General features: G+C 51.7%; 1 protein-coding gene across 15 annotated transcripts in view; it reads left to right on the top strand.

The window, feature by feature from the left end:
• The window catches only part of ZNF618 (zinc finger protein 618), a 184,220-nt gene that overhangs the window by 104,928 nt on the left and 64,172 nt on the right, over positions 1-15,120 (top strand). For all 15 annotated transcript variants that reach the window (XM_053565060.1, XM_053565004.1, XM_053564985.1 and 12 more), the window contains exon 3: positions 10,604-10,863. In XM_053565060.1, coding sequence (XP_053421035.1) covers positions 10,604-10,863 — 260 coding nt within the window. The remainder of the gene's footprint in view (positions 1-10,603; positions 10,864-15,120) is intronic.

Genomic DNA, 15,120 nt, shown 5'->3' with positions numbered 1-15,120 from the left:
GGGAAGAGGGTGTTACATTGAGAAAATTTTCATCAGAAAGAATAAAGATAGGACTTTGACACTCAAGAAAGAAGTTTCCATTGTTCAGAACAGTGGCTTCTGTCAAGCATCTCACCTGTGGTGTACTGAGGACCACATGAGTGAGACATTATCCAGTTCCAAATGTTAACTGAAGCAGTGAAACCAACCATAGTTTTGGTGATGGATTGATCACAGAAAAGGCTTGTCCGGGTTGGACTTGGCAGGTGCCTCCAAGGTTGTGCTGGTATCGACCTTTCTTGGGCTCATTTTTCGGGTCACTTGGTGAATGGCCGGTTACTGAGCATCTGCCACATGCCGACCTTTGCTCTGGATGCAGCAAACCGACGAGACAAGGACCTGTCCTCTTGTAACTCACATTCTAGCTAGGGAAGCAGATGATAAAGTGGGCAAAGAGATAACAGATGGGTAAATACTGAGGAATCAAATGGTTTTGAGCTGAAGAATGACATGACCTGGCTTATTTTAACAGGATTACTCTGGCTGCTGCATTGAATATAGATTTCGGGGCAGTGGGCTAGGGTAGGGCAAGGGAGATTGGTTGTGAGATGATCACAAGACAGGAGAAAGGGGATGGTGGCTTGAGGCAGAGTGATGGCCGTGGGATGGTAAGGATGGTCAGGTATGGACTTAGTTTGCTGGTAGATTCATTGGTGGGGAGTGTGAGAGAGGGAAGAGTCAGATAATTCCAGAGTCTGGGCGGGAGGAGCCAGGGGTGGGGGGATGGGATTGCTTGTCATTAGCTGAAATGGAGAAGATTGCAGCTACCTGATTGCCTAGTCTTAGTTACAGGCTTTAGCAGGAAGAGCACTGGGTTAGGAGGCACAGATTTGTTTTCTTGTCTTGGGAAGGGACATAGCAGCAGCCCAGTTTTGAAGCTGTTAGCTACAGGGTGTCTCCTAGGTATCTAGGTGAAGGTGTCAGGTAGGCTGTTGTTTATGCAGGTCTGGATATAATTCAGGGATATAATTTGGGATTCATCATATAGTTAATATTTTAGTGCAAGTCTTCATTAGGTCACTCTGAGGGTGAGTGTCGATGAAAATACAAGAGGTTCTGGGTGGCGCCTGTGGCTCAGTGAGTAGGGCACCGGCCTCATATACCGAGGGTGGCGGGTTCAAACCCAGCCCCAGCTGAACTGCAACCAAAAAATAGCCGGACGTTGTGGTGGGCGCCTGTGGTCCCTACTGCTCGGGAGGCTGAGGCAGGAGAATCGCGGAAGCCCAAGAGCTGGAGGTTGCTGTGAGTCCTGTGGCATCATGGCACTCTACCGAGGGTGGTAAAGTGAGACTGTCTCTACAAAAAAAAAAAAGAAAAGAAAATACAAGAGGTTCTAGAGCTGATCCTTGGAGCACACCAGCGTGTAAGGTCTGGAGAAATGAAGTGGTTTCTCATAAGACACAGAGGAGTGACCAGAAGGTGGGAGGCCCACCAGGCAAGTTCAGAGTGAATTGAGGAATGAACTAGATTCAGGAGAGAGACAGGACTTTATCAAAAGTTGTTGATGGAAGACACGTTAGATGAGTTACTGCGAAGAGACCACTGCATTTAATAGTATGGCAGTCACGAGAGGTCCTGGAAAGAGCCACTCTGGTGGAGTAGCAGAAGCAGATGTTCACTGTGCCTGTGAAGTCTAGCCAAGGAGAGGGCCTGCTGACATCTGCAAATAGAGAGGAATCATTTGCACTCAGTCAGTGGGTGGGCATGGGGTGGAGGCCTCAGTCAGTGGTCAGCCTCAGCAGCAGGGAGGACATGGCCCCTGAAGTCATACCTGGCTGTGCATTAATTCATTTAATATCCCATGCATTTATGGAGAGTATATTTCAGCTCAGCTTGAGACCAGTTAACCCTCATTCCCAATGGAGTCTTTTAATGACAGTTTATTCTTAAGGAAGTCAACCAAGTCATTATTTACACACTGTGATTAGAAGTTTGTTCCTCACCTTCAACATTGTTTTGGATGGGGGAGGTACCAGAGTAAATGGCACCCTTTGGAGGAAGTACAATTGTCCTTAGGCTGAGTTTTAGAGCTTAGGTGGATGCCCTGCTCCCAGTCTGTCCAAGGAGACACACACACCTTACTGGGTTAAGGTCTGACCTCTGCTAGGGTCTTAGTCTCAGATTCCAGCTCACTGACAGTGAGATTAAAAAAATCAAGTTTCAGGGACGGCAGTGCAGGTAATCAACAGCAGAAACAGCACTGAAGTCCAAGGTGCAAAGGAATTGTCAGATCTAATGTGCATGGGTAGAACTTTAAGCATCTGCGTTTTTGTGCATTAATATAGAAATTGTGCCCAGAAATAAAGTTGTCTGACTCCTGGGCACCCAGCACACTGGGGTCTTCCTCTAATATGTCCAGCAATGGCATATCTTTGGGTCTCAGATCCACTGGTAAGTTACTGGATTGTGTTGTCTTAGGCCGTGAGGTTTAATGGCAATGGCACCAGGACAGGAGCCAGAAGAATTGTTTTTTTCAGGATCAGCTTATCACTGAAAGTTGTATGGCCTGGGGCATGCCCTTTCTTCACCTCTGTGTATTGAGTTACTTCCATGTGCCAGGAGGTAACCTTCCTCCCTATTGTGCTAGGGAAACAAAACAGACAGACCCCCCTTCTGGTTTCCCCATCTGGCTACTGGACTCTTTTGAATGCTGGTATGATGAGGCAGGACTTGGCACTTGAAGAACTGTCAGGGTAAGACCCAAAAGACAAGATTTGTTTGTGAAACCTTCCCAGGCAGATTCTGTAGGTGCATTGGACTGGCCAGACACAATAGCAGGGAAGAGCAAGAACAAGGTGAGGGCCAACCCAGGGCAGCACCAGCAGTCACAGACTTCATGGCTTGGGAGCATTTCTTCAAATTTAATCTTAGTGCATTGGTTTCCTGTGGCTACTGAGACAAATTCCCCAAACTGGGTTGCTTAAAACAACATATGCTTATTGACTCATAGTTCTTGGGACCAGAAATCTAAAATCTAAAAGTTAGCAGGGTTGAACTGAGAAAATGTGATGTTTGCTTTGGTGGCTGTTGGCGTTCCTTGACTTATGGTCACATCATTCCAGTATCTACCTCCATGGGCACGTTACCTCCTCCTTTTTCCTTGTTTTTTTTTTTTTTGTAGAGACAGAGTCTCACTTCATCTCCCTCAGTAGAGTGCCGTTGTGTCACAACTCACAGCAACCTCCAAATCCTGGGCTTAGATGATTCTCTTGCCTCAGCCATCTGAGTAGCTGGGACTATAGGTGCCCACCACAACGCCCAGCTATTTTTGTTGTTGTTGTTGCAGTTTGGCCGGAGTGGGTTCAAACCCGCCACCCTCGGTATATGGGGCCAGCACCCTACCTACTGAGCCACAGGCGCCACCCTCCTCCTCTTTTCTGTAATGTCTCTTCTGTCTGTCCCAAATTTCCTTTTGTCTTGTAAGGATACCTGTTATTGCATTTGGGGCCACCTGGATAATTCAAGGATAAGCTCAATCTCAAGATCCTTAAACCGGTTATATCTTTAAAGGCCCTTTTCCAAATAAGATCAACACTGACAATTTCTGGGGATTAGGATGTGGGCATATCTTTTAGGGGGACACTGTTCCCCCCACTACAGGGAGAAAGAAGCCCAAATCTCTCTAAAGCAAGAAGCAAAGCTGTGTATATTGAAGCTGGAGGTAAAAGGGGTCTCAGAGCCCTTTTATTGAAATTTTTTTTATTTTGAAATTAATTTTAAACTTATCTACATGGTCCAAGAATTAGAATTGGACAAGAGACACCTATGTATATCCCAGATTCATCAATTGTTAATATTTTCCCCCATCTGCTCATCACTTGCACACTCAATTGCTTTTTCTCTCTATACCCACTATTTTCTTTCCTGCCTCAATTGAAAATAGCTGCCTATTATGCGTTCAGAGCCCTTTTAAAACCACCCTCCCCTTCTGGCCTCATGGATGATTCTTAGAGCCATTGTTATGGAACTCTTGACCTCAAGGAATATACTTTCCATTCCTTAGAGAAAGGCCAGGACTCTTGGAAAATGTCTTAGGCAAGGACCCACTTGGCCTGGCTTCTCTCCCAACAGACTGGCGCAGTAACCAGTGACCACAGATAGCATGTACTTACTGAAAAATATCCTTTTAATGCCCGACTTTGGATTTTATGTTGAAGTGTGACTGGGGTTAAATATAAAATTCATAGCATATCTTGAGCAACTATTTTGTAGTTATCTATATATAAATCTATTTTACAGCGACACAAATAGAATAGATTATGGAGTGTCAGCATGTAGATAGATTCCAAGTGCTTTTTCACTAATATACCTAATGATTCGTGCTGAGAATATCCAAGGGCTCCACTGTACATTTAAATGGATATAATTAAAATAATGAGCTCTATTTTAAAAAATGATATATGAAAAAAATTTTTTAAAGAAGTTAGAAGGAGCTGCACCACTAATTCAAAGTGATATAAGTACTTCTGCAATTCCATTGTTATTAGGACACCTAATTAAATGCAGAACATCTGAGAAAAGCAACATTTGGGCTTGTAAATCTAAAGCATGGAAGTTGGGAGAAGAGAAAGAAGTTGCCGGAGTCACATTTAAGGATGTGGATGATTATGTGCTGTCATGCCTGTGGGTGAGAGAGGATGGCTGATGTAGCCCCCATCTTCTGTGGCCTAAGTCAAGAGTCTGGTCAGTCAGCTGCAGCTGCCATTTGCCAGTGTGGCCTCTGGTTTGTTTGGGGTAGATAAAGTGGGTCTAAGAACTAAGGAGGGGCTGTTTTCCCCGTGTCCATCCCTGAACCCTATGTGTCCGAAGTACTGCAGGTGAATCTGAGGGCAATAGTTTGTGTGTTAGCTGATTTAAAGGAAAGGACAAAGGATGGTGTCAGGGTACACAGGTTTGAGGTCTGGCTTTGCTTTATGCTCTGTGCCTTTGGAGAGGGATTCTCCTGGGATGCATTTATGCCTGGGGCTGTTGTAAGGATGATTGTCCATTCTGCAAACCCATCTCTGCTGTTGCGTGGATCATATGTCCTAGCAGGGAGGTATTCTTTTGGTTGTTCAGCAAATACAGTATTTATGGAGTACTCACTGTGGGCCTACTGGATGCTGGAAATATGGCAGTGTGGGAGACTCCTGAGGGCCCCTCCTGATCTTAGGGCATGTACAATTTGGAGAGTCAATTAATGGGTAGGGTATTTTCAGATAGCAGTCAGGGCTACAAAAGAAATAAAGCAAAGCAGTGAGCTAGAAGCTAGATGGGGAGGGCAGAAAGGTGACAGGTGAGCTGAGATAAGTCCATTAGAATGCAGCAGGTGGACAGCTATCAGAATCACCTTTTGGAAGAAGACTCAAGCAAGCTGGGAAGGCTTCCCAGAGGCAGGCATATCATTGTGAACCCGTGTTGCAATCACAATGGCAGCTGCCATCTGTGGACATCCCCTCTGTGCCAGCCCTGCTGGGCTCCTTGCAAGGCATCATCGCCTGCTCCACAATTGGCCAGAGTCATGGTCCTTCTTTAACAGATGAGGAAAATGAGGCTTAGAGAGGACAGTCTCTTGCCCAAGGTCACAAGGTATGCAAGTGGGCAGGTGACAGTTCCACCCAGCTTTGCCAAGAGCCTGTGGTGCTGGTAAGGGCCTTGAGAGTGGGAAGGGTCACTGAGTCTGTTCAGGTGGGACAGTAAGGAACCTTCAAGTGTCAGGATGAGCTTGAGAACATCATCTGTGAGGAAAGCTTGGGTGAGGGGGTTCTGGATGGAGAGCCTGTCTTGTCCCCTCCCCTCCCCTCCCATCTCTGTGTCCAGCAAACCTATCTCAAGGTAGCCAAGACTGACTGACCACTGGCACCTATGGGGTCTGTGTTAGGGAACAGGAATGTCAGAAGCTTCCTTAACTGTCCAGCTGGGACGTTGAAAAACATGGTTTGCTGGGCAGCGCCTGTGGCTCAGTGAGTAGGGCGCCGGCCCCATATGCCGAGGGTGGCGGGTTCAAACCCAGCCCCAGCCAAACAGCAACAAAAAATAGCCAGGCGTTGTGGTGGGCACCTGTAGTCCCAGCTGCTCGGGAGGCTGAGGCAAGAGAATCACGTAAGCCCAAAAGCTGGAGGTTGCTGTGAGCCATGTGACGCCACGGCACTCTACCAAGGGTGGTACAATGAGACTCTGTCTCTACAAAAAAAAAAAAAAAGAAAAACATGGTTTGCTACCAGCTTCTGTCAGCAGCACCACCTCTGCCCCATGAGCAGCTCTGGGCAAAGGTCGTAGAGGTAGAACTGGGATTCAGCCCCCTGTCCCTCCCGCTTCACAGCCTATTCACTGATGCCTGGGTCCACCTTTTACCACCCACATGGCTTTGGGCATGTTATTTCACCTCTCAGTGCCTCAGTTTTCTGGACTGTAAAGTGGAGATGAAACCACGACTTAACTCCTAGGCTGTTACTGAGGATGTGAGAAGAGTTGCCTCTTCTCAGAACAGTGCCTGGCACACAGGAGACTCTATTTGAGCTTTTCTTAAAACATATAAGGAAATGAATTCTGAGGTAATTGAATCAGGCAGTTAGTTTTCTGTTTCCCACTGCAGAGGACAAAAGCTCAGGCAGTGTCTGGTGACCCTGACATGGCAGACATATGAGCAGGCAGCATCACTGGGGCTACGAGGTGCCAAAGATGCTCCGAGTATGTTGTTAATTAATAGTGGTGACAGTAATCATGTCTTGAGAGCACGTACAGGCCACCCACTGTGCTGAGTGCTTTGTGTGTTAGCTGATTTAAAATGTGCACGACATCCTGGTTAGCTTCATTTTTCAGATGGGGAAACTGAGGCTCAAGGCACACGGGAAGATGTGGTGGACGTGACAGCCACTGCGCCTGCCTCTGCCTGGTTTTCCCCAACATGCTTTTTCACCCCTGCTCCATTTGGGCTACTGTAACAGAATGCCACAGGCTGTGTGGCTCTATTAAACATCAGAAATGTGTCTTCTCACAGTTCTGGAGTCTGGAGGTTGATGATCAGGATGCCAACACAGTGGGATCTAGCAAGGGCCACTTCCTGGCTGCATACGGCCACTCTCTCACTGTTTCCTCACATGGAGAACAGAGCAGTCTCCCTCTTCTTACAAAGCCACTGATCCCATTGTGAGGCTTCTTGCATGTCAGACCTCATTTAACCTCAGTTATTTCCTGAAGACCCCGTCTCCAGTACAGTCACAGTAGGGGTTAGGGCTTCAACAGGGATTTTTCCGGGACACAGTTCAGTGCACAGGGCTTCTCCAGGCCTGTCTCTCTCCTTTTGGTAGCTGAGGTCTTCCCTTCTTCTAAGCTCAATTTCCCAACTTCTCTTCACCCTGGGAGAGAGCCGAAGCTGGGAGGGACAGCACACATGCATATGATGCTGCTGCTCAAGGCCACAGAGCAGCCCGCATAGATCCAGGGACTGAGAGCAGCTCTCTGCCTCCTGGCTCAGCCCCTCCACCAAGCCCCAGTTGGTGCTGGTGTGCCACGCCCCAGCGTGCCTCGCCCCAGTGTGCCTCGCCCCAGTGTGCCTCACCAGAGCATACCTCGCCCCAGCGTGCCTCGCCTCAGTGTGCTTCGCCCCAGCGTGTCTCACTGGAGCATGCCTCACCCCAGCGTGACTTGCCCCAGTGTGCCTCGCCCCAGCGTGCCTTTCCTCAGTGTGCCTTGCCCCAGTGTGCCTCACCGGAGCATACCTTGCCCTAGTGTGCCTCGCCCCAGCGTGACTCGCCCCAGTGTGCCTCACCGGAGCATACCTCGCCCTAGTGTGCCTCACCCCAGTGTCCCTCGCCCCAGCGTGACTCGCCTCAGTGTGCCTCACCCCAGTGTGCCTCACCCCACTGTGCCTCACCAGAGCATACCTCGCCCTAGTGTGCCTCGCCCCAATGTGCCTCACTCCAGTGTGCCTCACCGGAGCATACCTCGCCCCAGTGTGCCTCGCCCCAGCGTGACTCGCCTCAGTGTGCCTCACTCCAGTGTGCCTCACCAGAGCATACCTTGCCCCAGTGTGCCTTGCCCCAGTGTGCCTCACCAGAGCATACCTTGCCCCAGTGTGCCTTGCCCCAGTGTGCCTCACCAGAGCATGCCTTGCCCCAGTGTGCCTTGCCCCAGTGTGTCTCACCCCAGTGTGCCTCGCCCCAGTGTGCCTCACCCCAGTGTGCCTCGCCCCAGTGTGCCTTGCCCCAGTGTGCCTCACCCCAGTGTGCCTCACCAGAACATACCTCGCCCCAGTGTGCCTCGCCCCAATGTGCCTCACCCCAGTGTGCCTCACCCCAGTGTGCCTTACCAGAGCATACCTCACCCCAGTGTGCCTCACCCCAGTGTGCCTTACCAGAGCATACCTCACCCCAGTGTGCCTCACCCCAGTGTGCCTCACCAGAACATACCTCGCCCCAGTGTGCCTTGCCCCAGTTTGCCTCACCCCAGTGTGCCTCACCCCAGTGTGCCTCACCGGATCATACCTCGCCCCAGTGTGCCTCACCCCAGTGTGCCTTACCAGAGCGTGCCTCACCCCAGTGTGCCTCACCCCAGTGTGCCTTACCAGAGCATACCTCACCCCAGTGTGCCTCACCCCAGTGTGCCTTACCAGAGCATACCTCACCCCAGTGTGCCTCACCCCAGTGTGCCTCACCAGAACATACCTCGCCCCAGTGTGCCTTGCCCCAGTTTGCCTCACCCCAGTGTGCCTCACCCCAGTGTGCCTCACCGGAGCATACCTCGCCCCAGTGTGCCTCACCCCAGTGTGCCTTACCAGAGCGTGCCTCACCCCAGTGTGCCTCACCCCAGTGTGCCTTACCAGAGCGTGCCTCACCCCAGTGTGCCTTACCAGAGCATACCTCACCCCAGTGTGCCTCCCCCCAGTGTGCCTTACCAGAGCATACCTCACCCCAGTGTGCCTTCCCCCAGTGTGCCTTACCAGAGCGTGCCTCACTCCAGTGTGCCTCACCAGAGCATACCTCGCCCTAGTGTGCCTCACCCCAGTGTGCTTTGCCCCAGTGTGCCTCACCCCAGTGTGCCTCACCCCAGTGTGCCTCACCAGAGCATACCTTGCCCCAGTGTGCCTTGCCCCAGTGTGTCTCACCCCAGTGTGCCTCACCCCAGTGTGCCTCGCCCCAGTGTGCCTTGCCCCAGTGTGCCTCACCCCAGTGTGCCTCACCAGAACATACCTCGCCCCAGTGTGCCTCGCCCCAATGTGCCTCCCCCCAGTGTGCCTTACCAGAGCATACCTCACCCCAGTGTGCCTCCCCCCAGTGTGCCTTACCAGAGCATACCTCACCCCAGTGTGCCTCCCCCCAGTGTGCCTTACCAGAGCATACCTCACCCCAGTGTGCCTCCCCCCAGTGTGCCTTACCAGAGCATACCTCACCCCAGTGTGCCTCACCGGAGCATACCTCGCCCCAGTGTGCCTCGCCCCAGTGTGCCTCACCCCAGTGTGCCTCGCCCCAGCGTGACTCGTCCCAGTGTGCCTTATCCTTGCGTACCTTGCCTGAGCATGCCTTACTTGAGTGTGCCTCACCTGAGAGTCCCTCGCCCCAGTGTGCCTTGAATCTGGGCCTTGAAATTCACAGTCTACATTCTTCTCCAGAGGAGGGGAGATGGCTGGATGTGGCCAGTGCAGCATCACTGGACCTGAAATGTGACTCTGTTTCCCTGTATGCATGTGTCTCAGCTCTTCCACCTCAGAAACAGCAGTCATGGGGATACTGCCCCTTGCCAGAAAGACGCGGGTCCCTTAGGATGGTAGCATGAGAGTCAGGTTGAATGGAGAGTAAATGGTACAGGAGTGGGTGGTAGGGACCCAGTTTTGTGTGTATGGTCTGAGCAAGTCACAGCTCTACCCTGGGTCTGGCGTCCCTGTCACGAGGAAGTCTCAGTAACACGTGCCCTGCTCACTTCAATACTGACCTCCTTACCTTGAGGATATTTTCTGATGTTCAGCCACCTTTGTGCTGAAATGTTGGCTCCATGACCCTTCGGCCAAGTGAGCTTTTTCTGCATTGTAGTTTCCCTGTGTGCAGAAGAGCTCGGAGGCAGGCAGAGTCTCAGGCCCTCCTGCCTCAAAGTGAAGGGAGCAGCACTAGACACTTTGCAGTTTGAATGCCAGTGGCACTGGTCCCACCTGGGGGAACACAGAATCTCATGCCTCATCCCAGACCAGCTGTGCCAGAATCTGCATTTTTGTCTGGATCCCCAGCCAGTTTGTGAGCACGGTGAGGTTGGATAAGACCTGATTTCCACCAGCCAGAGGTGCCCCTGTAGTTCTCTGTAAGTGGCAGGTGAGGCAGCTGGGCACATCTGGATCTCTTTAGACCTCAGCCTCCCCAACTGTAAAGTGGGTGAAGTTGGAGCTGTACTAGCCCAGCGATTTTCATACTATGTTCCCTGGAGCCCCAGAGTTCCCTGGAGGAGGTTCAGGGGCAGCCATGGGGGCATGTGAGAGGCTAAGTGGGCTGGGGGCCCTGCCATTCACTGTCTACACAGGTGTATACCTGTGGGGTCCTGGGCTGGTGGGCTCTCATGTGGGTCTGGGGTCCACCCTGAGCAGACTGTTTTTCTCCAGGGAGCGCTTGAAGCGCAGCCAGAAGAGCACCAAGGTGGAAGGCCCAGAGCTGGTGGCGGCCGAGGCCTCACTGAGTGCCGAGCAGGGGACGATGACTGAGGTGAAGGTGAAGACAGAGCTTCCTGACGACTACATCCAGGAGGTGATCTGGCAGGGTGAGGCCAAGGAGGAGAAGAAGGCGGTCGGCAAGGATGGCACGGGCGACGTGCCTGCCGAGATCTGCGTGGTGATCGGCGGCGTCCGCAACCAGCAGACCCTTGGTGAGTGCCCATCCTTGACTGTCTGGGCTGGGGCCAGGGTGGGAACAGGGAGCCTGGGATCTCTGTCCCTGCCTTGGCTGAGGGAACCTTTGGTGGTTTCTCTCTGCCTTCAGGGAGAAAGCTAAGCTCCTTAGCCTTTGCTTGTGCAAGCCTAGTCCGGAGGGTTCTTCTCTTTATTTTTTATGTGGCAAAACCCACCCCACTCATCAAGGCTTTTTTTTTTTTTCAACAGAGTCTCATAGTTGCCCTGGGAAATGTGCCCTGGCATCATCATAGCTCACAGCAACCTCAAACTCTTGGGGGAGGTTGAAGTTGGTCTCAGCCTCCTCTTCTTGGAAGACTCTTGGGAGCCCAGGCTTGGGCTAAAGTGGTCCTCTTGCCTCAGCCACCCCAGTAGCTGGGAATACAGGCGTGTGCCTTAATCCCTAGCTAGTTGTTCTATTTTTAATAGAGACAGGATCTCACTCTGGCTCAGGCTGGTCTTGAACTCCTGAGCTCAAACAATCCACCTGCCTTGGCCTCCCAGAGTTCTAGGATTACAGACAAGAGCCACCGTGCCCAGCCTCATCCAGACCTTTTTTTAAATCAAATGCCTGTAATATTCAGTGGCCCAGCAATTCCCTTATACCCTGGGGCTCCCACAGCCCTGGTGGGTCTAGCACAGCCCTTCTTGCTCCGTGTCCTAAATGCTTGTCTACTATTCTCCCACCTTGAGGGAGGGGGCTCCCCAGCACAGGTCCTGCTCAGAGCAGATGCCTAGTCAGGATGGAATAAGTGACAGATGGCCCCTTCCCCATCCTCTTCCCCTAGGCTGGGCCAGGCCAGGAGGAGCGAGCAACTCAGTAACAATTTTTCCCCCTTGGGCCTCCAGCACCATGAGCCAGAGGCTCCCCCTCAGGGGTTCCCCTTCAGGCATTCCCTGCATGGCTGCCAGGTTCGCAGACTCCAATGCCCACAAGGCCCAACAAATAGGAGTTAGCGTAAGCAGAGATGAGCCAACAGGACAGGTGGTGGGGACCACGTCCAGCTGGAGAAGGCTGTGTGTGTGTGTGTGCGTGTGCGTGCATGTGTGTGAGAGAGAGAGAGAGAGAGAGCGCGCTGCAGAGAGCTGCTCTTCTGCAGCTGATCTGGTGGTTGCTAGGTGGGGGCTCCAGGCCCAGGCTCACCACATCTCCAGACAAATCACAGGCCAAGAAATGAAATTTTGATGTGAATTCTTTGGACTTTAAAAGTTGGCATCTAAGTCAGCTTTTGAAATCTGCCAAACAGAACACATCTGCGGGTCAGGGGGCCCTGCCTGGCCCTGGCCCCAGCCCCAGTTCTGATCTGTGCCTGCTTCAGTGTTTCCCAGGCCCAGGGTGTTCTTAGTAGTGTTCCTGGTGCCTTCTTCTCTGCTGCCCTTCCTGGGCCGGCTCCAACTCACCTCCTCCCAACTTCCAAGTGTCTCTGTCTTCTGCACCAATGTGAACATCACTGTTCCCAGAAGCCAATACTTTGCTAAATACCATGAAGGGGGAGGGGAGAGCATGGAGACATCAATCAGACAGGTTCTGGAGGGCCCATCTCTAGGAGCTTCCAATCTCAGGGAACAGACAGGGCCCCTCTAATCTAAAGAGACAGTGGGAGTGTTCACATTGGTGCTTCCCTGTGTGGCACGCAGGACCTGGCAGGGAGCCTCCCTGTGTGCACATTGCCGAATTCAGACTCAAGTCCTGTTGCCTTATCCCAGCTGCTGAGAGTCAGCTGGGGGCTCCCTTTCCTCTGCTTGCTGTGGCCGTTGTCAGCCTCCCCCCCCCCCGCCCCCAAGATCCTCCATAACCTGAGCCTTCTAGCCGCCTTTCCTGCTTCTGATCTTCCCAGACCTTTCATTCTCGTGCAATCTACTATTCTTGTACTTTGCTCTTAGTGTTGCTCTCCTGGGATGCCCTTGCCCATTTCCAACCATGCCTAAATCCAAGCCACCCTTCCAGGCCAACTCCCGTGCCACCTCCTCTCAGAAGCCTTCCTGGGTCTTTTCTGATCAGATTCGTCTGTTTCTACCCTGCTTCTCACTGGGGACACTCCCAACTGTCTCTTTAGATTAGAGGGGCCCTGTCTGTGCCCTGAGATTGGAAACCCCTTGATGTCTCCATGCTCTCCCCTCCCTTTTCACAGTACTTAGCGAAGTATTGGCTTCTGGGAACAGTGATGTTCACACTGGTGCTGTAACTATCAGAATAGTTATGCTACAGTAACAAAAGACCCTAAAAGTAACAAGACATCCTGATAGCTCAAACCACAAAGGTTTATTTCTTGTTCACAGTATATGTCCACCATGAACATGGGGCTTCCCGCAGTTCTTACATGGAATGCTGCCAGCTGTGTGACAGAGGGAAGGCAAGCTCTGGGGGACTCAGGGTAGCCGTGAACTCCTGGGGCCAGATTGAGAGACATTAATTCTGCTCACGGTCATTGGCCCGACAAGTCAGAAGGCCCCACCCAACCTCAAAGAGGCCAGGAAATGCCCTCCTCCCATGTGACAGAATGAGCCGGAATGTTTGGGGAGAGCAGGAGTGACGGCGGAGTGCTGAATGACAGAGCGAGTGTTTTCAGGGGCCTTCGCCTGACCTCCCTTCATCAGTATTGACTCCCTGAGGCCAAGGACGGTGTTAATCACTAGTGGATTTGTTAGTTAATGGAGAAGAGGACCTGCGCCTGCTCTCTTTGATGTGTGTGTTAAGACTCATTAGAACCCGTAGCTGTTTATGCCCTTTACTGGGAGATGCCCAGTGAAGGGGAGTTGAATGTGAATCTTGGGATGAAGCCAGCAGTCGGGATTCAGCGGGAAATCTTTGAGCAGCCGGGCTCCAGAGACACTGGGAGTCTTCCCTGGGCCAGCTGCCTGCGCCGTGCGATCCCCAGGGCCCTCCAGCCTCGTGCCAGCCCCTGATGTTGGTGTCTACCTCAGTCGCTGCTCAGCAGCAGGGTCCTTGCCGACCTGTGTCTGAGGGTCCTCATCTGTTAAGTGAAGTGTGGTTGCTGTCCTGGCCGCCTCGGGGGTCTGGGAATCCAAAGCCACAGTGGAAGGGACCAGTGTCACATGAGGAAGATGAGCAGAGGTCCTCGGGCTTGGAGTACATCAGGCTCTATGTGACTTAATCTCTGTGCTGACTTGGGCTGCTTCCTTGTCCTCTCTGTGTCGTTCCTACAAGTGCAAGTGTACAGGGTTACACTGCAGTGAGCTGATGTATGCGAAGGCTCAGCATTGTGCCTAGTAACCAGTTAGCCATTATCCTCAGTAGTACCGGTATTAATAGCATAAAGTACCTCTGCAAGGGGAAGGAGCCCTAACAGTTTCTGCTTTTCTTCCCAGTCTAAGAAGGCAGCCAGTGTGATACAGAGAAACAATGGCACAGGGAAGAAAGTGAGCACTGAGTAAGGTGTTAAGAAGACATGTGTTCTAAGTGGGCTTCAGGGACATGGAGCATCTTGTGGAACTCTTGAGTAACCTGCTTATAGCAGGTTGTGAAAAAGCTATAGAAGCCCCAGTGGCAAGTTATAAGAGGAGCCGCCGGTTTAGAGTCCTACCAAAGCAGGGCCAGGTACTTCCCCACTGGTCATGGTGGCTTGGCTCATCTCACATTGTGAAGGCAGGCCCTCCTGCCGAGGCTGTCAAAGGAGGCCAACTTGGCCTCATCACCTGGAGAGAAAGGCATTAAAAAAATCAGTAGCATTGAACCATTTGAACTCAAGTAGAATTTGTCTTGTGGTCCAAGTCCAAGCAGTTGCTACTGGCTATTCTGTGTTAAAAATTCTAGAGGGTGGTATGATCAATAAATTGTTGTTGTCTGCCCTGGATTAGAAGTGGGTAGTGGAGCTACACATGCTCTTGATTTGACACTCCTGATGCCCTCCTTTTATAGAGAGGCAAGCTGAAAGAGTTGCAAGTTGGGGATATTTTCTTCCATGTCAGGAAGCTTCTCACCCACTTCTGAAAGTAGAACCAGTGGAGAAAACACTCTCAGGACCACTTGGGAGTAGGATGCTGACTAGAGCTGTGCCTTTAAGCAAGCTCGTGCTACAGCATGCTCTCTGCACCCTGGTGGCGGGCATGGGGCGTTGACATGTTCTTGAGGCACTTGGTAGGGGAGTGCCTGGCTAGCAGAGCCAAGGACCTCCTGAGTGCTTTGCTCACCCAGCCTAGCACAGGCCTCAGAGACAGGGCTCTGTTGCTGAACAGAATGGTGTTCCTGTTTGCTTACCCAGTGCTGTGCCATG

The sequence above is a fragment of the Nycticebus coucang genome, chromosome 2, assembly GCF_027406575.1.
Source record: "Nycticebus coucang isolate mNycCou1 chromosome 2, mNycCou1.pri, whole genome shotgun sequence".
In the NCBI taxonomy this organism is placed as follows: domain Eukaryota; kingdom Metazoa; phylum Chordata; class Mammalia; order Primates; family Lorisidae; genus Nycticebus; species Nycticebus coucang.
Note: the sequence above shows the minus strand (reverse complement) of the source record. Positions and strands in the feature narration are given on the sequence as shown.